Source organism: Poecile atricapillus, chromosome 3 (assembly GCF_030490865.1).
Source record: "Poecile atricapillus isolate bPoeAtr1 chromosome 3, bPoeAtr1.hap1, whole genome shotgun sequence".
In the NCBI taxonomy this organism is placed as follows: Eukaryota; Metazoa; Chordata; class Aves; order Passeriformes; family Paridae; genus Poecile; species Poecile atricapillus.
In genome coordinates this window covers 86,818,865-86,844,186 of record NC_081251.1, presented here as the reverse complement: position 1 = coordinate 86,844,186, position 25,322 = coordinate 86,818,865, and the positions used below count along the sequence as shown (strand labels likewise).

The 25,322-nt window shown below is 41.1% G+C and overlaps 1 protein-coding gene across 1 annotated transcript in view; it reads right to left on the bottom strand.

Annotated features, from left to right (window-relative positions):
* Positions 1 to 25,322, bottom strand: part of DAAM2 (dishevelled associated activator of morphogenesis 2) — a 220,246-nt gene that overhangs the window by 72,942 nt on the left and 121,982 nt on the right. Inside the window, exons 4-6 of the mRNA XM_058835340.1 lie at positions 21,546 to 21,620; positions 12,568 to 12,662; positions 4,902 to 5,235 (exon numbers count right to left, since the gene is read on the bottom strand). Coding sequence (XP_058691323.1) covers positions 4,902 to 5,235; positions 12,568 to 12,662; positions 21,546 to 21,620 — 504 coding nt within the window. The remainder of the gene's footprint in view (positions 1 to 4,901; positions 5,236 to 12,567; positions 12,663 to 21,545; positions 21,621 to 25,322) is intronic.

The window sequence follows — 25,322 nt, the reverse complement described above, 5'->3', positions numbered from 1 at the left end:
GAAAGACTGTGCCCCTTTAACAAGGGAAACTAATCATAAACAGGATAATTCAGACATGAATTACTTTAAAATCAGAGACTCTTCTTTCTTACTTTTCATAGCATTTTATAAAACTGCATCTTCACAAGAGAACAACAAAAAAAAGAAAGATAAAGTAACATTTTTATGATCACACACACACTGATCCAGTGACAGAATTACCTTGAATACATGGAAAAAAATCCCAGCAAGAACAAGGACTCATCTTCCTAGTTACACATTTCTGCTCTGAGGATTTACTGTCTGGATTTCAAGTATTTTCTTTCAACTCTGTTGTATAAGGGGCAGAGTAGAATTTGCAGGCAAAGTAGCATGTTTCAAACAATTGGATGAAGACAGAGTTTTCCAGATTGCCTCAGGAAGGAGATTGAAGGCATGAAAGAGTATTACTCTGAAGAGGACAAATTCCAAGGAATATCTTAAGATGGACTACAGACAGCCCTGTTGGACATTAAAGTGAGAATAATTCCAGGCAGAAGGGCCTTATAAAAGAAGAGTCAAAAATTAAAGTGAGCAAAGGGAAAAGCTCAGGCAAGAAGATGTGGCAAATGTGAGAAAATAGGAATAGTGACTATATAAATGGAGACACAAACAAGTATAGAGTCTTGTTGCAAGTGCCAAGACAAGGATGATCCTGACAGACATATCAAAACATTGAATATCAAAGACACAGAGTGAAGTTGCAGTACAAAAAGACAATTGAGTGAAGACTGCAGCCTTAACAAAAAAGAGTAAGTTCTGGAGAATCTCCCCAGTGCTTTAAAGAGAATCCTGACTGAAGTTAGGGACTGACAATTGTAGTCAGTAGATGAAATGCTGACAATTTAGAAAGAAATATTTTAGATGACTTTGAATTCAGAGTAAAATCTGAATTTTTTTGATTAAGGAAATAGTCCTTCATATTCATATAGGTTCTATTTATATTTTCCATTAACTTTTATTAAAAAAACCCCAAAACAAAACAACAATAACAAAAAAACACACCAAGAAACAAAGACACCCTTTTTGAAGCATTTCAGCACTGTTTGATTAATGGTCTTCAGTTGGTATTAGCATATGCAATTTAGTTAAGTTAATTGGGACTAAAAGCATTTATAATGCTCAGGAATTTCATTGTCATTTGAATTTTGACTTCAGATACACTAGGATAAACCTGTAAGTTTTCTATTCAAGTAACAGGAGCTATTGCAGGACAGAGTTAATATAAATTTAGTAAGAACCATACCTTAAGTCAGCTTTCCTTCTCCACTAATTCAACAGTTGCTGAGTCTTCTGACAACTTTTGGAAGCTGGGCCAGGTAGCAGTAGTGTTTAGAACATTGACTGGCAATAACTTCTTACAGTCAACAAAATGTGCCATGTTTTATGTTGCTGTGTTAAATATATGATCTCTACACTCCACCACACTTGTGCAAACTGGAAATAATCACTGTTTCAATCTAAAGTTGTCAGCTGCAAGTTATTCAGGAGCTCGAATTTTAGATACTTGTCAGTAAATTATTCTGAACCTTTCTTCCTCCTTCTTACAAAAAGGAGTAGAAGCAGAACCACATACCCCAAATTATTATTCATCACAATGATATTCCTCTTCAAAAGAAACATTTTTGGGGAAAAATAGATCTGTATTGGTGTTAATTACATTAACCTCCTGATTCCTCAATGGACATAGTGCTGGTCATCACAAATGACATGAGGGAGAACGGGACACCTAAGTTTGCTGCTACCTGCAAGAGTTGAAAATAAATCCAAATAGATTGAGTATACAAAGTGCCAGCTTTCAAAGATGAGGAGGAATAAATTGACAGTAAGATGGCTGAATGGGATGACAAATATTTTCAACCACTGTTGTCAGGAAGGCAATTTAAGGAAAAGCAATACTGGCACTGATATTGTCAGAGGTCAGCATCGCCTGTAAGTTATTTGTTGGACATTCAAATAAAAGTGAGCTCAGTACAATTTCCAGAAAGCCCTGCACTTTTACTTCACAAGAACAGAGTTGATATCCAAAATTTGAGATTATTTTCCTCTTACATACTGTGTCACTAATTTGGCCATTGTCTTGCAGAGCTAGATACAGGGAAAGACTGAGCAGTGCCTTTACAGTTCCCAGCTTTCCTTCCCCCCATCAATTAGAATCAGTCTGCAATGATCAACTATGGAGGCAAAGGAATAAATTTCTACTCTGTAGTTTTTCCTGTTCCTATAGTTTAGTTCTCAGTTTTATTACTTTCACAAAACGAATTCTTGTTTGAGGGTTCTGCCAGATTCCCCACTTGTGATGGATAGTTTTAAATGTAACAGTGTTTAGGTGTGGCTGGTCAAAGTCAAGTTGCAAAGTGTAAAGTTTGCAGCAAACTCCACACTTTTTGGATACTTCAATGCACTAAATATTGCTGCTAGATGTTTCAGCTCAAGCTGCAGGAAACACAGCCCCCAAAGGGTTCAGTTTCACACCTGAAGAGTCTCTTCAGATACTTGCAAACTCTGGGTTACAAAAATTACATTCAGGACTAGGAGTAAAAGAGGATAAAAAAAGGCTTTCATTGTAGACTACATAATTGAAATTTACAGGAAAGGTACAGAACAAGCATTTTCATCTCATTCTTCTTTTAAAATGGCTTCCGTATTCAAGTTACAGTGGGTGCTTTTCTTGATAATAAGCTGCAAGACTGAGACAGAGGTGCAGGAGGGCAAGAGGCAAAGAGATAGAACACTCTTAATATTTAAGTGTTAAAGTATCAGAGAAACTTCCTCTAAAATGTAAGAAAGACCATGACCACATTTGTTTCTTCAGGATTTAAAAAATCCCCAGTCTCTCTTCTAGAAGAACAACTAGAGATGGAAGTGGAATGTCTTTGGATGAAAACTTACCTCCTCAAAATTAAACTCAAGCTATTGTTGAGTGTAGTGAAAAATCCCATTTCAGTCTCTAAACACAAGTATGGCAAACAAGAACACATTCCCTCTGCTAAATCATTTTGCAGGTTGGGTGGGGCTGCATTTTTTTTTTTTTTTTTTTTAATTTGAGAAGTAAATGAGACTATCCATTTATCTTTCATTTTTTTCCTGAATGGAAAATTTTGACAAGCTGAGCATTTATGTTAAGTACTTGTCATGAATGTAAGAGACTGGCAAGGACCTGCAAGTCATTCCACCAGGTTCCTCAAAGGCTACCACATTTTACCCAGCAAAGACTGACCTCAGTTATTCAGTAACTTTTAAATCAACACAGAAACAGAGAGAGAGAGAGACAGAGAACACCCAACTAGGGTAACTCAGCATCTATCCCATATGGGCTTATTAAGCAGTCAAGTGGTCCAGTAAGGGCAAGTTACCATGGGACCACAAGCGTAGTCAGGCTTGCGAGTTACTGCTTTTTACTAAGCAGCTCAAGTTATCCCCACCTGTCTCCCAGATATAAAAGAATGTCATAATAATTCAGGAAGGATTCTTTATTTCAGCTAATTACTAAAGAACAAGCTGACTTTAAATTTTTTCCGTCTCCTCCGTAGGTGGTACCAAATAACCTCCCAAACGTAGCTCGTGTGCATGGCTCACTTCCTGAATCTGCACTGCTCATTCCTATTCGACTCTTCTACTAAAGATACATTCTTATGACTGCAGCTGTAATCTCTTCACCTTCCAAGTTTTGTTGTAATCATGATTTTTTCTTTGAAATAACCCCAAGAGCTTCCAACTGAGGCTAAAAGGCCCCCACTTCTGGAGCCATACATCATATGTGCTACACTTGCATATCCAAGACACACATCAAGTCTGAATAGACAAGCAATGCAAATGGGGAAGTGCACATAGAGGGATTGACCTGCCAATGTCAAATATAGGTTAATACCAAACCAAGATTTCCTACATCTCTGTCCCAGGTCTGAGTCACAGTTAGTGAATCCCATAGTGCATTTGGTACTAACACAAACTTTGGCAGCTACTGTCCATCAGCACAGACTATTTCCCCATTCACTTTTACAGTAATAAGTTAATTGTAGCCTAAAATCCATTAGCTAAGAATGAGGTAGGAGATAATGACTGTCAGGCACTGGGATCCAGTGCCTGTTGGCACAACACCACTCTAATAATTTCACCTAAGAAAGAACAGTAAATGGGTGAGATTATCCCAAAGTTAAGGAGCTACAGCTTCACACACTGTAACAGATTCTCTACTATTTTTTTGAAAGGTGTACAGTTCACTGGGAAGAGGAACATTATAGTAGCAGCCAGTAGTTTTCACAATAAAACCTTGTCACTGACCTTCTTCAAGGTCTCTGAGAATGCATTTCCTTTCTATGGTCTGAATAGAAGTTATTTGAGCCAACAATTGCTAAGTGATGATGATTCACAAGTTGATTTCTAAGTGGCAAGTGAAATTTCTAAGTGCAAGTGAAATAATATTAAATTATAGATAATTTAATAAATTGTATCCATTATTTAATCCACAATTCTTGTATTACTAAATTAAGGATTAAAATCCAGACAGAGGCTCCTGAAACTCTGTGTCTTCACCTTCTAGGACAGAACAAATCATTACCACCCCAGAAATGCCATCAAGCTAGAATATGAGCAGATAATCAGCTTTCATTTAGGACAGCAAACCTCCATATATTTTTGAGGCAAAATATACAGAATTTTAAGTTAACATAAGTTAGCATTAAGGACAAGCAATATGTCTTGAAAAACAAACAAACAAACAAACAAACAAACAAACTATTTGAGGCATTTCCCTTCCTAAAACAAAATTATAAATGTTGCCTTTTTACTACTTATCAAGTTTGCAATATATGCACTGTAAAAATCACTCCCAGAAGAGATTCCTTAGTCTAAATATTTCTGTCCAAGTATCCTCCTTTTACCTGGAATCTTGTCCTCTCTGCAGCATAGACTTGGTAGTGAAACATGGCTTGCAAGACTTTTTTGTGACCATCTGGTACCAAGCAGACAGCCCCTAGGATCTCCAGCACAGCAATCTTGGTCTTAATGTTCTCAGTCTGTAAACTCTGGGATATGATGTTGATACTTTCTGGATGGGCCAGGACATGAGCCCGTCCCTGGGAGTTGTTCATCAGTGCCTTGATACACCCTATAACGGATGTGTGGATGCGACTCTCTGAGGTCTCATAGTCCATGCTCTTCAGGAAGTTCAGCAAACAACTCAGGCCATCCAGCTCAATAAACCTGGTCACAAACCTGAATAGAGAAAACCCAAAAGAAAAAAAGCAGGAAAATCAAGGAAAGGAGACCAAAAGCACTTTATTCAAAAGACACCATATTATTCAACCCCAGATCTCTAAAAGCTGGCTAGTTTTCAGCCTAAATTCACAGAACAATTCCCAGGTATTTAAGAAAAACAAAGCAAACATACCAAGAGAGGAAACATTCCAGATGATAATGGTGTTTTACATAGTTTCAGGGAAATTATATGCTATCATTTTATACTTCTGTTTGGTCTCTGTGTCCTTTGTTGCAGTTACCACCAAACACTGTTGTAGTTCACCTCCACAGCTGCTGTATTTTCGAGGCTGAAGGGATTCTTTTGAATTGCTCTGTTTTACATACCCAACACACAGACTTCTCACCACACTTTTAGTTATGAGTTCAGATTACCTTGAAAATAATTTTTAGGCTTAGCTCTAACTTTCAGCCAATATATAGGTATATATAGGTTCCACCTCCAGGATTTGGCACACTGACAGAGGTAAACTCCTTCCCAATCTGTCCATCAGCCATACTGCCTTCACACTTCAATCCCATGACATATGTATAGGAACATGTTATATTTAAAAGGGGCATGTTCTGTAAATGGTAACACTCCTCTGCTTTTGTTGAAAACCAGGGTTAAAAAAATCCAAATGGGTCAATTTAGACCATGCAAACAGCCCTCTAGACAAATAAGTAGAAAAGGATGGAATTAGATAAGTCAGTTCAAACCAATCATTCTAGCAATATTTCATTTGAAATTCCCAGGATTAAAAATCAGGATTTAAAGACATGGAAAGGGCTGCAAATAATTTCCCTAGATCACATTGTTTACCTCCTGCCTCCTCTAACATGTTGCTCAGGTAGGTACACTTTTTGGAATGTCTGAATGCAAAACCATGTGCATCACACTTGAATTTTCAGTCTATAAAAATGTACACCAGCAATGATTCTTCTATGTCCACACTTTGAACAGCATAACATAGAAAGATGCTTCAAGCAATCTTAAAGGTTGCTAACAATTGCCACCTGTGTAACAAAATAAAAATATCAAAATTCTGTGTTGTTGTGCTTTTACCCAGCCCCTCTTCTTGCCTAATATATCATCTTCCTTTTTCTGTCCATGAGATGCTGTTACTTATAATCAGAAAGAAAGCACCATACTGAAAGACCAAATTTCACTGGTCTCCATTTGTGTCCCTGTACCAGCAAGAGAAACTCAAGCCATACTTATATTACTCTGGATAATATGGATTTAACATATGGATGGTCTTTTGGTGGTTACACTCCACATGACACAGGAATTTTCAGAGTCTAACTGAAAGTTACACTCACTATGCTGATAAATTTGCCAACTTTCAGCTTATGTGGGCCAGCAATTTGACCAAAAACATGTAAGAGCCTGGCACATTCAAAAGTTTCAATCTGAGGTTTGGAATTTATTCAGAACTGAATTTCAAAGTGACTATGAGAGTAAGGGCACACACAGGAACATGTGCACACCGAAAATGAAAACATGGTTTAACTGAACCCTGCTAAGACAATCTGCCAAGTTTCACACAGGTCTGATTGCATATTCTCTCCTGTACTATTCCTAGCCCAGACAGCAAACAGTGAGTTGTGTCACTCAATAGCAAGCAAAGCCAAGTACTTTCTATTCCAGATGCAATCAGAAGAAGGAATCAAATTATGACTTTCATCTTCCTTTTTCTAAACACTTAGTTCCTTATTCTCCAGAACAGACAGAAGCCTTGCTGGGGAAGGTAAAGAAATAGCAAAAGTAGTTTCTGGCCCAACAGATACTTTCAGTATGAGGATTTTCTTGGTGTGGGGAGGTGTGTGAGTGAATGTCTGTAGAGGTAGAAAAAGAAGTGGGAGTTTAGGTGACAGCCTGAGAGCCACAATCCTCACACTCTTGGTGTTTGTGCATGTCTGCCTCCACACAGATGTCTGTGTGTATGTGCAAAAGCAAAGTCAACTTATACAAGAACCTTCTTGCACACAGTACACAGCACATGTGTAACTAACTCCTGCTCTACACAATCCTCTGTGCTGCAAAGTAAGGTCTTGTTCTAGACTGGGAGGTGTAAAGTTAAACATATTTGCCAATGCATTCTGGCTAACACATTCAAATACTCAAATGTAAATAAATCAGAGTGTGTTTTAATAGGTCCTAAACAAGCAAATTAAAGCCTAACCTTACCTCAGACTTTCACTTGACCAGTTTAGTACATTAAAAGGCAGGGCACCTCTTTGCCTTTCAAGTTTAAGAGCGTGTAACAGAAGTAGCAAAGAAAAAAAGTTTTGATACACAAATTAAAATAGAAAGACTAGTATTTTGAAGGCTTAGGTATCACACTGCTTATGAGAGAGATTTGAGGGAGCTGAGGGCCTCTCTACTGCAACATTTCCATCAAGAAGAAACTGGCTTGTTGATCAGGTACTGGCATGCAGACCATTTGGCAGCTAACCAATTGAGTTGCTGGAAATTAATTGAGACACAAGACTTACCTAAAAAATTGGCTTGCCTTAACTGTTTTTTTTTTTTTCAAAAAGCCCCACAGCCATTACCAGCGATTTAGAAGACTTTATAGGACAGCCCATAGATGCTTGTACTGACTTGTGGTTGTCAGGGTTATTACAAACAGATGAAGCAACAAGCTGTTGTCAAGGGGATCCAGCAGATGCAATACAGGTTGGAGAAGAAAAGTCCTGCAAGGCTTTGAGCAATAGAATTTGCTCAAATCCTCATTGTTCTTCTTCTCTATTGCCTTGCCATCAACAAGGAGTTTGGGCTGTCTATTCAAAATGACAGAGCAGAACAACAAAGAGCGGCCACCAAAGTGATTCAGCTGGACAAAACAAAGAGGCCTTGCTGCTGTGGCTACATTCAATGAAAACTGTCACCTTCACAGAGTAAGCATCAAACCATCTCCACATTAAATTAAGGAATTTAAGTCTCAACAGCATAGGACTTTGGTTTAAAAGCCTGATGAGAGTTGGAAGCTTGACAGTTGCCTTACCTTCCATTTTAACACAGAGACCAGCTGCATTTTACTGTGTTCTCTGCTTTAGAACAGTGATAGACAGCATCAAACAGTCACTCTTGACTTGGGTCTCAGTATAGGCTACAACTTCTCTATTTCCACATTAAAAGCACTCACTCTACCTGCATGTAAAATTATCAAAGCTTGATAAATCTTTATGCTGAGAAGCACCAGAATATGATTTTCTGGTCTCTTAAAGCCCATCACAACAGGAAATAAACAGGAGGTAAAAACCAGGGAAGCTGCATGCAGTAAATTTTTTAAAGATTATGAAAGGGAGAAGGAGAAGCAGCACTTAGCTCTGCAAGGAGTCCCAAAAATACCTTCAAGTCAAAGTAACGACAATGAAAATTCTGGATTGTTTTCATTTATTTATTTCATGTGCTGGTTATGCATTCATTGATATTTGAAGGTGAGGAGGGAAGAAGCCACCCACAGAAATTATTTTTCTGAGAGAAGCTGCTATGAGTTTCCCCTGTGCCTAGCAAAAAACAATAGCTGGCTAGTTCTGAGAACTGACAACCTATTAAGCCATTTAAAAGCTGTGTCCGCCTCTGTGAAATCCACATTTTAAAGACTGGCAAGCCTGGGAAAGCTCTCTCTTGCTTCCAGCTTTGAAGAGGTAAATGGGTGCCGGTCAGGCTGGCCCCACTCTGCCACAGCCTGCGTGGCCTGTCAGGGCTGAGGGCCACAGGGCCCCAGCTGCTAACATCTCGCTGATGCTAAGCCCTGCCCCACTGCTGGCCTGCGCCAAGCTGTAGTCTGCTGGGTTGTGGGACTGGCTACAGGCCAGGCCAGACCCCCTCAGCGGTGGCCTGCGTGGCCCCAGTGGCCGCCAGGCAGATACGGGGAAGTCATCGGCCCGCAGCTGAAATTGATAGAAGCAGGGGCCAGAGCCAGACTGGCTGCCACTGTTCTAGCCAGGCCCCGTAAGATCTTAGCACAGCCCCCAGTGAGGCCTGAAATCCATCACCGTGACTGCTTCAGCCACTGCCCGGCAGAATCCATCACAGAATCACAGAATTCCATAGGTTGGAAGAGACCTTCAAGATCATTGAGTCCAACCCATGCCCTAACACCTCAAATAAACCATGGCACCAAGTGCCAGATGCAGTCTTTTTTTAAACACATCCAGGGATGGTGACTCCACCACCTCCCCAGGCAGACCATTCCAGTATTTCATCACTCTTTCCATAAAGAACTTTTTCCTAATGTCCAACCTAAATTTCCCTTGGTGCAGCTTGTCCTCTTGTTCTGTCAGTTGCTGCCTGGTGAAAGAGACAAACCCCCAACTGACCACAACCACCTTTCAGGAAATTGTAGGGAGTGATAAGGTCACATCTGAATCTCCTTTTCTCCAGGCTGAACAACCCCAGCTCCCTCAATCGTTCCTCAAAGGACACCAGTGCCAAGTACAGGGGAGGAATGACCTCCCTGCTCCTGCTGGGAATTATTATTCCTGACACAGCCCAGGATGCCGTCGGCCTTCTTGGCCACCACAGCACACTGCTGGCTCATGTTCAGCCAGCTGTTGACCAGTACCCCCAGGTCCCTTTCCACCTGGGCACTGTCCAGCCACACTGGCCCCAGCCTATAATGTTGCAGGGGGGTTTTGTGGCCAAAATGCAGGACTCGGCACTTGGACTTATTAAACTTCATCCCACTGGACTTTGCCCATTTATCTAAATGTTCCAAGTCTCTCTGCAGAGCCCTCCTCCCTTCCAACAGATCGACTCTCAGCTTAGTGTCGACACTCCCAGCTTAGTGTTGTCTGCAAATTTACTAATGAAAGACTCAATACCCTCATCCTTGTCATCAATAAAAATATTGAACAGAACAGGCTCCCTCACAGACCCCTGAGGGACACCACTGGTGCCTGGCCCTCAGATGGATGCAGCACTGTTCACCACCACTCTCTGGGCCTGACCATCCAACCCAGGCACAGAGTCCTGTCCGAGCTGTCGGCTGCCAGCTTTTCCAGGAGTGTGCTGTGGAAGACAGTGTCAAAGGCCTTGCTGAAGTCCAGGTACTACAATATCCACAGCCTTTCCTGCATCCACCAGGCGGGTCACCTGGTCATAAAAGGAGATCAGGTTGGTCAAACACGACCTACCCCTCCTAAACCCATGCTGGCTGGGTCTGATGCCCTGGCCATCCTATAAGTTCTGCATGATGATACTCAGTATAAACTGCTCCATAACCTTACCAGGTACTGAGGTCAGGTTGACTGGCCTATAATTACCAGGATCCTCCTTCCCACCCTTTTTGTGAATGGTCACATTGGCCAGCTTCCAGTCATCTGGAACCTCACCAGTGAGCCAGGATTGCTGGTAAATGATGGAGAGTGGCTTCACAAGCTCATCTGCCAGCTCCCTCATCGCCCTGGGATGGATCCCATCTGGTCCCATAGATTTATGAACATTCAAGTGGCTCAGCAGCTCTCTGACTGCCTCCTCCTGGATAACAGGGGGACCATTCTGCTCCCTGACACCATCTAAAACTTGCAAAACATTAATCCTCTCTCGAGTGAGAGAAAAGGACAGAGTGAAAACACATAGCAGACAATATGAAGACACCAAGGTCAGTAAAGAGAGTCAAGTCCCAGATAGAAAGAGAATAAAGACAGGCCTTAGTATTAAGCTGAATATTATTTTAGTAAAGCCATAGACTATGATACACTAGAATATCCCTTTTAATTCATAAAAAAGTATACGAGGATTGATTGTTTATACTGTAGACATGAGCAGAGGCATCCATAATGAAGCCAAGCAGATGTTGAAGTAGCTGTGATCCCACAAGAAGCTTGAACATAGAGAGAGATGAGAGTAATAAAGACCCTTTGCCCTCAAGGAAAGTAGAAGAAGACCTCTGTTACTAAAAATGAAGATAAAATTTCAAAGATAAATTAAGAGAACCTTTGCTTTTGAACAGCTCATCCTTAAAATAGTACTCCATAAGTTAACATAGCCCATAAACTCAGCTGTAGGAAGGCTGTAAAAATGAGAGGAACTTCACAATTACAGATTTTACAGGCAGCTGCTATTTGTAGAAATTAAAAAGCCACAAGAGAACTATTTCTTGTGGAGAAGTCTCCATAGCATAGCAAGAGAAACTCCTCTCCCTATAACAACTGATGAAAGACTATTTTAGAGGTAGCAACTGATTGAAAATCTCAAGTTTTGTGTCTATGTTGTCACAGAGAAAGAAAAGAGATTGTAGAGAAGGGAGGAGAAGTGTTCTGAAGGTTTTATTCTGATTCTTATTATTCTTTTAGTTCTGTTAATAAAGTTTTCTATATACATTTTAAGTTTTGAGCCTCCTTTACACTCCTGCTAATTCATATCTCACAGCAAGAAATTAGTAAATAATTGTAGTAGGCGTACTGGTGATTTTAGCCAATGCTGAACCCACTACATTATTTAGTGCATTAGCTGAGAAAAATTAGCAAACCTAAAACACTGCATTTCATTTGTTTGGTTTGGTTAGGATCTCCTCCCCCCAAAATTACTGTATTTGGTTAGGCATTTGTGATGAATAAAGCTTTCTGAAACTATGACTTAAGCATCATGTTGGTGCAAAAGTATTTGGCCAATATAAAAAACATTCAGAATTTTTTGATTGTTTCCTGAAATCATATCAACTAAAGTTGTTGTTTCTCCACATTGCTCTTCCAAGTGTTAAATTGGAAATACTAGTTAGTTTCCTATTGTTCAGGGCTTTGTTCCCAGAAAAAGGAAGATGACCTTACCTTCAAAGATAGTACACAATAAAGTCTCTTTACATTTTTCTATGCCACAGTTACAACATAGAATGGGAAGAATGCCAAACCAGGTGATGTAAAATGGATTACCTGCTTTGTACGAAACAGTTCACATTATTAAAGATAAGGGGAAGCTTATATTCAAAGTTCAGAGTAGAAGCTGAGACTTTGCCCAAAGTGAATCAAATTACATGGGATGTGCAGGGGGCTGTGAAGACTAAAATCTGATCTTCATAGTCATTACCTGTGTTTGCAAATATCTGTCACAGATTTTTCACAGCAGACTTTGTTTTTCATTTTCCTGAAACTACATGTTTCAGCATTAGTGTGAAATTAGTTAGCCTGCCAACTAGGCAGGCTCAGACCAAGGACTATAGGGCTCTCTGAGGATTGTCTGAAATCTCAGAGAGGCTTGTGTGACGTGAGACAATGAGGTTTCTCTCCTTGCCACTCTTAGTGGTGTCACATCTGACCATTAGGAGGTAGCGAATTGCAATGAAAGGCGGACAACATTACCTCATGGGCTGAGTCCGCAGAGCTGTCTTCAAGTCTTCAACTATTTTGTTTTTCATTTCTGTTTCTTCTTCATCGAAAGCATACAGAGTCTGCATCTGTTCACAAAAGAAGGTAGCAATTAGGAAAGCCTGAGCTTTGTGGAAGCTAAGAGACATGCCAGGAATTATGAAAAAACAACTATCCCATCAACACATGCAGAGGTGCCTGCTGACCTCTCACTAGGAAAGCAGTGCCTCAGCTACAAAACTGAATCCAGATGAGGCTGCTCATGTGGACTGGCAGCAACATATCACTTTGCCACACTGGCTAAACTAGTGTTCTCAGATTTCCCCCAAAAAATCACAGTTGCCATTAGGCTCACAGAAAACTGTCCCTAATTTGGAGAAGCAATCTGCTGTGGTGATCTATGGATGTGTGAAGCAAAGTTTGTAGGGAGAGGCAATATCTTCTATTAGAGTGACATGACTGGACGGATTTGGGGTGGAAGGAAAAAAAACTCAAACAAACCAGACTTATGTGTCAGGTTTCAAAGCATAAAATTGTCGTTCTAATTAGGAACGGCAGGAAGAACGACACGGACTCTCAAAGGAGTCAGAACAGGAGAGAATCTCTAGTTTATTGTTTCAGTCATGTTATATAGACTAGTTCGTCGAGAGTACAGAAAGGAAACTCTTATTGGTTAGTAAGTGCTACATTACTATCATTGGTCAGTGGGGTTTACCACCCCCTGACCTTCTCCTGCAAGGAAAACACGGGAATCAGAAAACAGCACCTGCAGGCTGTTTTCTGTCTTTGAGGATTGTTTTGAATCCTCCCATGAATTTCTCAGGCTAGCTTCTCAGGCAGGTCTGGCAGGCCATGGGGCCTGCAGCTTTCTCTAAAGCTAGCCTCCATAATTCACCCTTTCGGTTTAGGAAAAAATAAAAAATGTACAGTGTTTGTAACATCCTGCTGGGCCCTTGCAGGAGGGAGAACAAACACGGCACAAGTAGTTTCTTTTACTAGATATTGGAATGGATATTAATTTGGAATTTTGGTTTATGATGATGTTTAAAGATTGTTTTCCTTGCAAGGATTTGACGGTTGAGTCTAATATTTCTAATTCAGTGAACTAATACAAAACATTGTTAGTCTGTTCAAACTGACAGTCTAACTTGTCAATATAGTAGTTTAAAAGAACACTAAAGTGGTCAGGACTTTGGTGCGGTTCCCCCCCTGCAAGGTGGGGGGGAACGCGTGCTGGCCGGGGCACTGCTCGAGCCCCAGCACCGTCTCGCAGGGCGGCTCGGGTTCGCAGAAGAACAGAACCCGGCTCGGCGCCTGTAGCATGGTCCGCGCGCGCGCGGGCCACGCTGACGGGCGCGAGGGGGAGCGAAGTTCGCTCCCCGTCCTCCCCGCCGCTTCCCCGCTGGAGCGCGGGCGAGCGCGGGGCAGCGGGGGTGTTGTGCAGGTTCCGCGGCTCTGCGCCGACTCTCGCGGCTCGCTCCGCGCGGGGCGCACACGCGCGGGGGGAGCAGGGGCGTCCGCGCGGGTGCCACGGTTTCGCGCCGCTTCCCGCGGCACAGAAGAAAGGAGCTCATAGGGCGCGCGCGCGCGAGTGAAAGGGGGCCTGGGCTTCCCCCCCCCTCTCCCCCGCCGCTTCTTGGATGGGTGTGGGGGGGGGAATGCTCGCCACGGCCCCGGCCCCGGCTCCAGATCCGGGCTTGGGCTCGGCTTTTACGGGGTTTTTGCAGCTGACCGGAGCTAGGGGGCCCGGCTGGCCGCCCGGCCCGCGGCCGGTGGCAGCGGGCGGCGTCCTGAGTTAGCTTTTTTTTTTTTCTTTTCCACCTTTTCTCTCGTTTTTTTCTCGCCGCTGCTGCTGCCGCTGTAGGGACTTGGGGCACCGGCGGAGGCTCCACGGCGGCCGCTGGCAGCAGTGCTCGCAACGCTGGTCCTGGAGGGGCCGGCGGAGGCTCCGCGGAGGGCGCAGGCGGAGGGGGTTCTCGCGGCGCTGGCGATGGCGGCGCTTGTGGGTGCGGTAAAGGCAGAGCCGAGCGATTTTCGCTCTTCTGTTGTTTTTCTGCTGGTAAAACTTGCGCGCCGAGCTCTGCGGATGGCGGGCGCTTAAATTTTTCTGGAGAGGAAGATCTCCGGCTCACGGACTGCTCTTGCCCACTGCTAAAGTTCTTTAAAGGTCCGGGCAGAGCTGAAGGACTGCTACACAGTTCGGTTTCACTGTTTTTAGGCTGGCACTGTTCCAGTGCCTTAAAAATCACTCCCCAAGTTGCTGCTAAGCTGCATGCACTGGTATCTCCCGCAGCCAGCCTAGTCCACAGGTGGTCTCCCACTGACCACCAAATCTCAAGGTTAAACACATCATTCACAGTCACAGCAAACTCCTGCGCTTTCACCCAGTGGAACAAAGCGCGTATATCTTCTTCAGGAATACAGAGTCTCATGCTCAGCAAGGCGTCTTGCCATGCAAAGCTGACAAGTTGCTCATCAGCTAAATCACAGTTCTCCATTATGAAAAAATTTTTTATCTTGGCGGCTCCGCGAATGCAGTTATGCAAACGCTATCGGCTTGGACCTGGGATTTCAAGCTCTGCTTCACCAAGATAGGCCGTTCCAAGCCCGCTCTCCGGCAGGCTCCACTATCCCGTTGGTTAAAAACCAGCTTCCTCTTGGAAAGCCCGGGAGAATTCCACTTTCCCCTCTAGGGGGAAGGGCTGGCTTTTTCCCGCTCGCTGCTTACCCTCAGGGGATTAGCAGATGTCTTCACGTAGGTTGCTTTCTGACGTCGGGGGTCGGCTGCACATCACGTCGGGTTATCAGACCTCGGAGGGTCGGTCCGTCATCACGTCGGGGTCACCAGATGTCGTTCTAATTAGGAACGGCAGGAAGAACGACACGGACTCTCAAAGGAGTCAGAACAGGAGAGAATCTCTAGTTTATTGTTTCAGTCATGTTATATAGACTAGTTCGTAGAAAGTACAGAAAGGAAACTCTTATTGGTTAGTAAGTGCTACATTACTATCATTGGTCAGTGGGGTTTACCACCCCCTGACCTTCTCCTGCAAGGAAAACACGGGAATCAGAAAACAGCACCTGCAGGCTGTTTTCTGTCTTTGAGGATTGTTTTGAATCCTCCCATGAATTTCTCAGGCTAGCTTCTCAGGCAGGCCTGGCAGGCCATGGGGCCCGCAGCTTGCTCCAAAGCTAGCCTCCATATAAAATCTTCTTTTCAAGCCTTCAAGTACCCTGAATTACATTTTCTGTACATACAAGTTTGACTTTTCTTCTCCATGCAAAGCATATCACCTGTTTTAAGACAATGGTGTTCTCTACACACTTTGCTCTTGCTAATTAGGAACACTCACTGCAAAAAAACGGAGCATCATAAAAATCCCTGTCCTTTTTTTTAACAAATAAACTGAAACACACAAAGCCTAGATTTCCCTCCCCCAGCCCTGTATGCAGCTTGCAATAACTAGAGCTTGCAGTCAACTGGAACGGAAGTTGCTGTGGAAGATTGTACATTAAGGTGAGAGACAATGAGTAGAATACACACAAAAAATTATGGTTCTCAAAGTCAGACAAAGCCCTTAAAAAGTGGTATATCAGAAAATTAGAGTTCCAGATCTACACTCAGCGCCACTGCAACCTTGTCATGTGAAGCAAGACTCTTCTGTGCCCTTTGCATATATCATTCTGGCTCACAAGTCCCATGTGTATCTTTTGAAAAAGTCAAGACTTAATGCTGGAAATTCTTAGCCTATACCTATGTCTTCCTAGTTGCTTAAACTGTAAAATTAGAGGATAAATGACTCTCTTTTTGGCAGGACCTCTTGTAGATATCACTCAGTGGTATCTGGAAAACAGCTCTGAACCTCTTCTCCAATGAATAACCCAATTAAACTAGTGTCATCTATCAGGGATCTAATATTGTACCTCTCTGTGATGGAATCTGAGTAGCTACAATTATGGCTCATTACAGCAAAATATTTCAGTCTTTATTTTACTGTTTAGCAAGCATCAAAGAAAACCTTTCTCTCACTAGAACCTCCTTTAACCTTCCGCATTTTTGCCACCAGCCCAACACCTCACTTCCCTTGAAAGGGCTCCCGCTGCTTGCTTTTGCAAGTCATGTGATGCCAACACATGTCAAATCCTGATGGTGGTCATTTGGCTGCATGCTGTTGCTCTCTTATGCTGAACAGCTGTCATGGGGAGATGTGTTTAACTCTAGGGGTCCTCTCTCTGATCTACACTAAAGTCAAATTCACTCAGTAACAGAGCAAGCTATTTCCTGCCCTAATGGAATGACAGAGCACTACTGCTGGAAAATGAGCTGTTGATGTTTTATGTTTTGCCAGCATCCCCTAACAGCCAGAAACAGAAATTGAAATTCTTAAGCTAAGCCATATATGATCCCCCTCTTTGAAAAATAAACAGAAATCCTGAACAGGCATTATGGATGGCAAAGTCCTTGGGTGTGATTTGGGGTTTGATTCGTATTTTCTTGGGTGACAGCCCATCTTTCCTTTGCCCTGTAAATGCTCCCATTCCTTCAATGGTTTAATTTCTTCTTTGAGCCACTGACAGGGAAAAGCAAATGGATGGTAGGAAGGTGCTCAACAGTACTTTGTTCAAAGTGAAAAAGGCCCACTTCCAAATGAAACAAATACAAATAATTGATTCTGCCTTTACAACAGAGAGTGATTATGGAAAACCCCTTTTCTAAAGCTGCATGCAGGCAGCCAAGAGCCCTTCACTTCTCACTCTTGTGAACGGCCAGGAATTCAAATCCTCATGCCCTCACTAAAGACAGACTGGGTTTGCATTGTGAAATGGCTTTCTCTGCAAGAGTTATAAAAAACATAACTGTCCCTGGGAGACAAAGGGGAGAGAACTGTCATTATTTGAGGTTGGATTTCATTCCTGTTGCTCACTGATGAATTGCTTTCTTGACGTACAAATTGCACTTGAGGACTAATGTCTACTGGGATCAGGAGGCAGATAGTTACCATCAGTTAACCAAAGTACTAGGAAGCAGAAGCAAAATATTGCCAGGTTCTTTTCTTGTGCCTCAAAGGTAGTGTATATATAGGGCTCTTTTTGTAAGCACATTTTGTATATTTGAAGTTTTCCAGATCAACTATATCACTTTGGAAAGTATAGCATCTATTTACTTGATTTGCCAAAATAAAAAAAAAAATTCAAGATTTTGTGAAAGCAATAATTTATGTGGATTTTTATATGTAACACTTCAGGTAGTATAAGAAATTATTTTGAAATTTTGGCTCCACTTAAAATGAAATACTTCTGTTTTTTTAAAAGCACACATTTATTCCCACACCTTATCCTAAAGGCTAATCATTCCCCTAAACTGCTGAAACCCCTAAAATACAAAGACCATAATGATAGTATGTGGGGAAAAGAGGGAGAGAGAAAAAGAAAGGGCATAAACCAGCATCAACAATACACAGTATAACAAATCTAATTTTACTTAATAGCCTCACATGTGTGAAATTAAAAAGGTAAAAAGCAAAAAGAATGAAGAGCAAAAAAGCAACCTGGACATTCTGACTTCCCATTATAGTCAGTTGAAATTCAAGGTGCATCACATCTCTAACTACATTAAGGCTGAACTAATAGAATAAATTATTATTAGAACAAATTTATTTGAAGAAACTATAAATCACAAACTATGAACGGATGTAATTTAAAAAAACCCTGAACTTTTATGCAAGTAAATTTAAAGTAGTATAGATGTAATCTAACTTGGAGGAAAGAGTTATCATCCACCTGCTAAATTCTGCTGAAAGATATATATATTGTTTAATCTCCTGTGAAGCTTCTCTGCCTTAAACAAATGTTTTCTGAGCCAAGGAAAAGGGCCTGGTTACAGCTGTATTTATTAATCTTGACCCATCTCACGCTCTCAACCGAGCCACCTCTCCAGAAAAGCTGGATTTTCAACTGCTCACCTGAAAGTCTCTCTGTGAAAATGCATCCACAGCCAAGATCATAAAAGCAACACAGTGCTGTCAGAACTTTTCCTCCCCAGGGAAGTGAGAGCTGTGTTTATTTGTGCTGCCAAGCAGTGCCACGGGGCAAGGAGGGCCGGGGGAGCACAGGGACATTGCTTTACATGTGATATTAACAGGGCATGCTGTATAGATAGAGCAGCAGCTGCTCCATTTTTAAGAAAAGAAACTTCTGTGTTTTGATGAATCAGCAGATGACAATGACATTGATAATGGAAACAGCCTTCTATTGTGGGCATTCACCCTGTCCCCATCCCCAGTATCATTTATAGGATGTAGAGACCAGGGGACTAGACAAATTTGGAGGTTTCACTTTCTAAATTAAACATGATTAGCAGCTGCCCCTTTGTCTTAAATGAGTGGTCCAGAAGACAGTGTGTCAATGTTCTAGTTCTTTCCAGTCAGGCTACCTAGAGTCTGGGACAGTGCTTCCACATGCTGTGAATTGCACACTAGTAAAGAGATACATTTTTAGACATTTGCTCTTCTGAGAATTTGGTTTAAAATACGTAAAAATCTGAGAAGTCATAGCAACAGAAACAATTGTGGGAAGAGAACCGTGTATAAAATGCATGTTTTTTTGAATTGGATCAGGAATCTGTGACCTAAAGTGCTTCCTAACATAGTGGTCTAAAGTTACAACCAGGGAATGTCAAATACTGTTAGGAATCACCACATTGCTGCCAAACATAATCTGTGAAGGGCAGATACAGTGGGTAGCACTTCAATGGGGCTTCTGAGAAAGTAATCATTGAGCACAGAAGCCCTGGCCTGCTGAAATCCATAGAAAGATGCTATTAGCATGAAAAAGGTGCCATTTCCACTCAATCAGTGAATAGGACATATTTGCCAAGCTAATATATACGAGAAAAGAACTTCATAATTAAACAAAAGGACATAAGTAAGGATGTGAAAGACAAATATGAAAGATGTGATGAATCCATGGAAGATGCAAAGACAATATTTCATTAAAAGCAGTATTTAAGGCATTTTAAATGAACACTTCTGTGATTATTATTACTACTTCAACTCCAATACTTCTTGCAATATTTCTAATTAAAATATTGCAATACCTGATAGCGCCCAAGAGACACAAACTGAAATACACTAGATATTGTCAGAAAGCAACATGAAACATGTTTTTAAACTCCACTTGGATGCAGTTTTAAAAAAACCGCACCACTAAATTTGGAACTGAAATTACATGGAACCCAAAAATAACTGTTTGAAAATTATAAATATCAGAGGTCTAAATAATAATGAACAGAACACATCTTTTAAAGTGTGTTGGAGCTGTTTCTTAGCTGGATTACTCCAGTTTTCTACTAATACAATTTCTGCAAAATCAAGTCAACTCCGTTTCACCTGCTGAAAAATGAAGCAATCAAATGGTAAATCAGAAGCAGGGGTTTTAACCCCAGTGTGTCTTCTCAACACCTCAAGCATAAGAGTGAATTATGAGTCTTGAAGCCAAATAAAAGTTTGTCAACCATTCAGACATTGGCATTCAGGCATGCAAACAACATTACCAGGGCTGGTGTTTATTGGTGCTTAGGCCAAAATATAGACTAATTCCATGGAACTGTTCCAGATTTACAACAGTGGTGCATACATATTCACTCCAAGTTTACATCAAGATCATTTAAAGACTAACCCAAAAGTCACTGAAATCAATGGAAAAACTTCAGTAGATTCAAGAGGCCTTGGATCAAATCCCACCAGAAGTTTCTGGCTCAGTAACACTGCAAGGTTTCAGAATAATTTTTTTTCCTTAATGGCCCTTGTAGAGTAAAATTTTTCAGTCAGGAAATCAAAGCAGAGTCAGTGCCAGTCACTAAAGCTCAATGTCTTTTCTAAAAATAAGTCCATATTATTCTATTCCCTTACTCTGCCCCATGAAAATATGGCATGAAGGAACATTATATTTTTGTTTATTCATGACTCTCAGTAGAAAGCAGCTTTTATTTTATCCTCTTAAATGAGTTATTACACTTTGTAAATCTTAGGTTGTTTTACTCAGCAAGACATATTTCACCATGAGAAATAAGAAATACAGCATTACTGACACATTTAGCATCCATTAAGACATTAGTTTTATGAAATTATTTAACAGGTCATAACCACAATACAGAAGGTGCAGAGAAGCCTTCAGAAATCTAAAATAAAAGCATAAGTAAAAAATAAATGTGTACTACCTAAGATGCTAGGAAAAGAACTCTATCATCATTTTTTGCACAACCATCATCTAAAGCTGAGGAGACACTGCACATGAGTAATTGGAGGAAAAATTTGACTATAAATTCAGTAAAAGGATCAAATTTCAAAATGTAAAATCTACCATATCAAGGAGATTAGTGAACATTAGTGAACAGTGCAGATGTTCTGATACTGCTGGTGACCAGCTCTACTGGATGTTCCAGGGGAGGAGACTCAATATACAGCTATCAAACAAGGACAATTTAAAAAGATTTTCCTCAAATACTTTTTTGGCTTGTATCTTATGTCTAAGGTGTTACAGACTTAAGCACTTTTATTTATGTGCTCTTATATTACTGGATTTATCTTATATAAGCATCTACCTTTTCTTTAGTTCTTCTCCTAAACTAAGAACCCAAGTGTTATTTTGTAGACTGATTACAAATCAACTTGAAACCACACAACAAAATAAAACTTCACCTAGTTTTTAAATAGTTGCTTTTCTGATTCATCAAACATTCTCTTCAATTTTCATTTCACTGTAATTTGGTTGCCTTCAGTGCTCAGTATTGTAGAAATAGAAAATGGAAATGCTTATTATGCTTTCTAATCTACTCGAGTAGAGCTCTTTCTTATGTAAGCCCTATTTTAATCAGTTATGGGCTAACATTCTTCTCCTTTGAGGACTTCTTCCTAAAGAAATACATCCATATGGTAAGAAATCTTCCCTGTTTAGCAGGAGAGTTAACTTACTGCTGCCATGGAATTAATGCGGTCAATGTAGTAGTCTGGCCAGCTGGTAGCAAGCTTATTAGGATCTTCTTGTTCCTGAAACAGAAATTTAGGCAAGGTTACACAAGATGACTTTACAGGATGAAAGCCAGTCAAGAACCACCTGGGATTCTACACTGCTCTGCTCTTTATTGTGTTATCTCCCCAATATTATTATACAATGCAAATGGACGTGTGGCATTTATTACAAACATTTCTGAAAGTGTAAAGTCAGCACTGTCACCATGGTATGTCAGATAAAAAGAATCCCTTTCAGCTCAGATTATTCAACACAGAATACTAAAGTTTGATGGTGATACAGTTATCTTTGGCATCTAAGCAGCAAACCTCAGTCCCTTAAACATATGTTTCCAAGTAGAAGGATAGCTCATTTATAGATAGCAGGTTTACATTTTTGTATCTTTATACTGACAGATCGTATAAATTATTTGGTCTCTCTACTGTTACGGTGATGGTGGAATTCACCAACAAAAGGGTTTAACATCTGCTATGGAGAAAAAAAAAAAAGAACTTCAAAAGCAGATAAAGATGGAATCATTTTGAGGTGATAAACCAAAATAAAAATAGGTTCAGCCTGGACATTAGGAAGCATTGTTTTACCAAGAGGTTGGTCAGACATTGGAAAAGGCACCCTAGAGAGGTGGCTGATGCCCCAAGACTCTTGATTATTTAAGAGGCATTTGGACAATGTCCTTAACAATCTGCTTTAATTTGATCAGTCCTGAACTGGTCAGGCAGTGGTACTAGGTGAACGTTGTTGGTACCTCCAATAGAAATATTCTTTTCTATCCTGTCCTAATCTTATCATATCTTGTAAAGTCAAGCAAAATCTCAGAACACCCAAAGGAACACCAAAGCATCCCCTCGGTTACAATAGGAGTAGTATTAATCCTTATCTACTTACCTCCCATGTAATCCACCTGAAACTCTTCAGTAGACTAATCTCAATCAATGTTCTAAAAGAAGACCTGCACTGACTCAGGAACCAATTATTTTTTGCTCCTTGACTGCTCAAAGGAAATTAGACTTCCTTCTAATGAATATATTTATTTCTGCATAGGTGTGTCACTGGAAACATGAAGATTTCTTTCCAGGATTCTCATCTCCCATTACAAACTACAAATAACTAGTAACAACATTCCTAGCATATAGTAAGAGATTGAACCACTTGACTCATCCTAAGGATGACCAAAGGTGTATGAAGATTGCGTGGAGGTTGCCAATGCTGTCTGTGCATGAAAGCTTACTCACACTGGAAAAACTACCCTGGAATATACATAACAAAATTAAAAGTGTAGGTCTATCAGAGTACCTCAGCTATTCCGCCATTATTTAGCTTAGAGATGTGAAATAGCTCTATGTGCCTCCTGTTGAGCCACATTCAGAATGCTACCTTGCTACCTGAATTTCCTGCCAGGGCACATACCAACACAATTCTGCACAACTCAAAATCTTTATAATTTGAACTAAAAACAAAGTCATGACTGAGATTTGGATCTTTCTCTCTCTTTCTTCCACTGGATTTTCAATGTGTAAACTGAAGAAACATCTCCATTCATGACACTGACAAAACAGTTTTGTCCTCATCTAGAAAAGGACTGCAGTGCAGACATTGTGTCAGTTCAGTGTCAGGTCACACAGTACGGATCATGACTCTTTATTAATCCCTTGCACCCAACTGAACAACTAAGAAGAGCAAAAAAATTAATGCATCACACAGAGGGATATCACTGTACAAAAATGTGAAAGGCTGACAGAGTGGTAAGAGATACCAACAATATTGGCAATTGCTACGCACACATCATGTACCACCTCATGTGATAATAGATGATGTCTCTCAAATTAACTGCTAAGTTCTCCTAAATTTCCTTACTTTCCTTTCCTAGCCACAATAAGCAGGAATCTGACAGACCCATATCTGTGACAAACAGTGCATTACAGAAATATGCGACTCCCTTTCAATACCCAGTTAGTGTCCCAGTGATGTGCTGGAGGCAGGAAAAACATACATGAAGGTCATACACAACAGCCCACTTTATGGAGACCTCTTCTCCTTACATAGATCTGAAGGCATGTGTGGTTAATCCTCATTGGTTGAGCCAGTTGCCATCCGGCCAGCCAGCCAATAGCAGCCTGAATCCTCAATGGCCAGGGCCTGCTCTCCTACAGGCCTCACTGGTTGAGTTATATCAGCAAGGTAATTATGTAATCAATCACATGTCAGTTATAAAGTTGGGATTATTTAAAACTGTAAGGCCTCCAGGTCAGCTGTAGGCCACCACAGTTCCTCCTTTGTGCTTTTAAATACACAAGAAGCGTCTGGCATCCTCTACAGGGCCCATGCAGACAAGATGACAGACATGGCATTGTGTAAAAACCTCAAGCTATGCCTTGAAAAGCTTGAAGGAAGCCTTTGACTCAATTCTACAGACCCAGCCCCTTTTCAGTTGCTGATGTACACCATACACCTTTGAGGTTGTAACATTCACTCTCAGAACATGTCAGGCAGAACTGCTAACAATACAAGTTATCAAATTGGCATGCTGCAGGCTTACAGATTAAAGGTTATAAATTTACAATTTAACTCTAAAAACAGTTGAAATATTACAGTTCTCAGAACTGTAGGAAAAACCAGGAAAACAATCCGTCTCAAAATTTTCAAGTCAAGTCCACACATTTAAATATGAAAATATGTAAATTTTAATATGTAAATATGCAAAACCCTCATGTCCATAAATAGATAAAATCCTTAAACAGACTTGTCATCTCAAGAAATTCCAGTTCTCTGTGTGGCAGGTGTACAAGTTGTTTAAGTCATTGCCCCTCAACATCTGCTGCAGGATCATCATGAGGATATTGTCTCTGGTCCTGAGCATGATGTGGGGCAGGACGGACACACCTGGTGAGTTATCCACTGTGTTCCGGTGTCTGTAGAAATTCATATCCATGTCCCCATGTAATGAGGTCCCATGCACCTTCCCATTTATTCAAAATAATGTTTTTTACCATTACCTTAGGTCTAGGTGATCGAGCATCACCTGCAAGGATAGAAAATAATTCATGATTGTTGTGTACTGGGACTTCTCTGGAATGGTTAGGTGGTTCAAGGTGTAGATGGCTTTGGCTACTCTACTTTGTGGGGTCTTGCCACACATTCCCCCTTTTTCTTTTCTAAAATACATTTTAGAGTGCCATGGGCACAGTAGACAATGTCTCGCCCTGTTGCTGAATGGGGGATAGCTGTGTGGTGCTTTATGTCCCACAGCTGAAGGAATTTTCTACTGTTGTGTGCAGCGTAAGCTGGGCCATTATCTGTTTTTATGGAGTGTGGGATACCCGAAGCAGCAAAGGCGGATTGCCAATGCGCAATGGTATCCCAGCTCCTTTCTCCAATATGTACGGTAGCCCACATAGCCGAAGAAAATGTGTCAATTGACACATGCACATACGCTAGTTTTCCGAATTCTGGAATGTGAGTCACATCTGTTTGCCAAATCTGTAACACTCGTAGGCCACGGGGATTAACTCCCAACTGTGGTGGTGCTGTGTGACCTTGGCAAACAGAGAAGGAGTTGACTGTGTTGTGAGCCTCCAAGTTTGATAACATAAATTGTCTCTGCGGGGCTTGCACACCTTGATGGAAAAAAGCATGCAAAGCCTTTCTTTGTGCATGTGTGTCCAGTTGTGGTGTTGCCCAAGCAGGGCTCACTAGACAATCTGTTTGGGCACTGCCCTCTG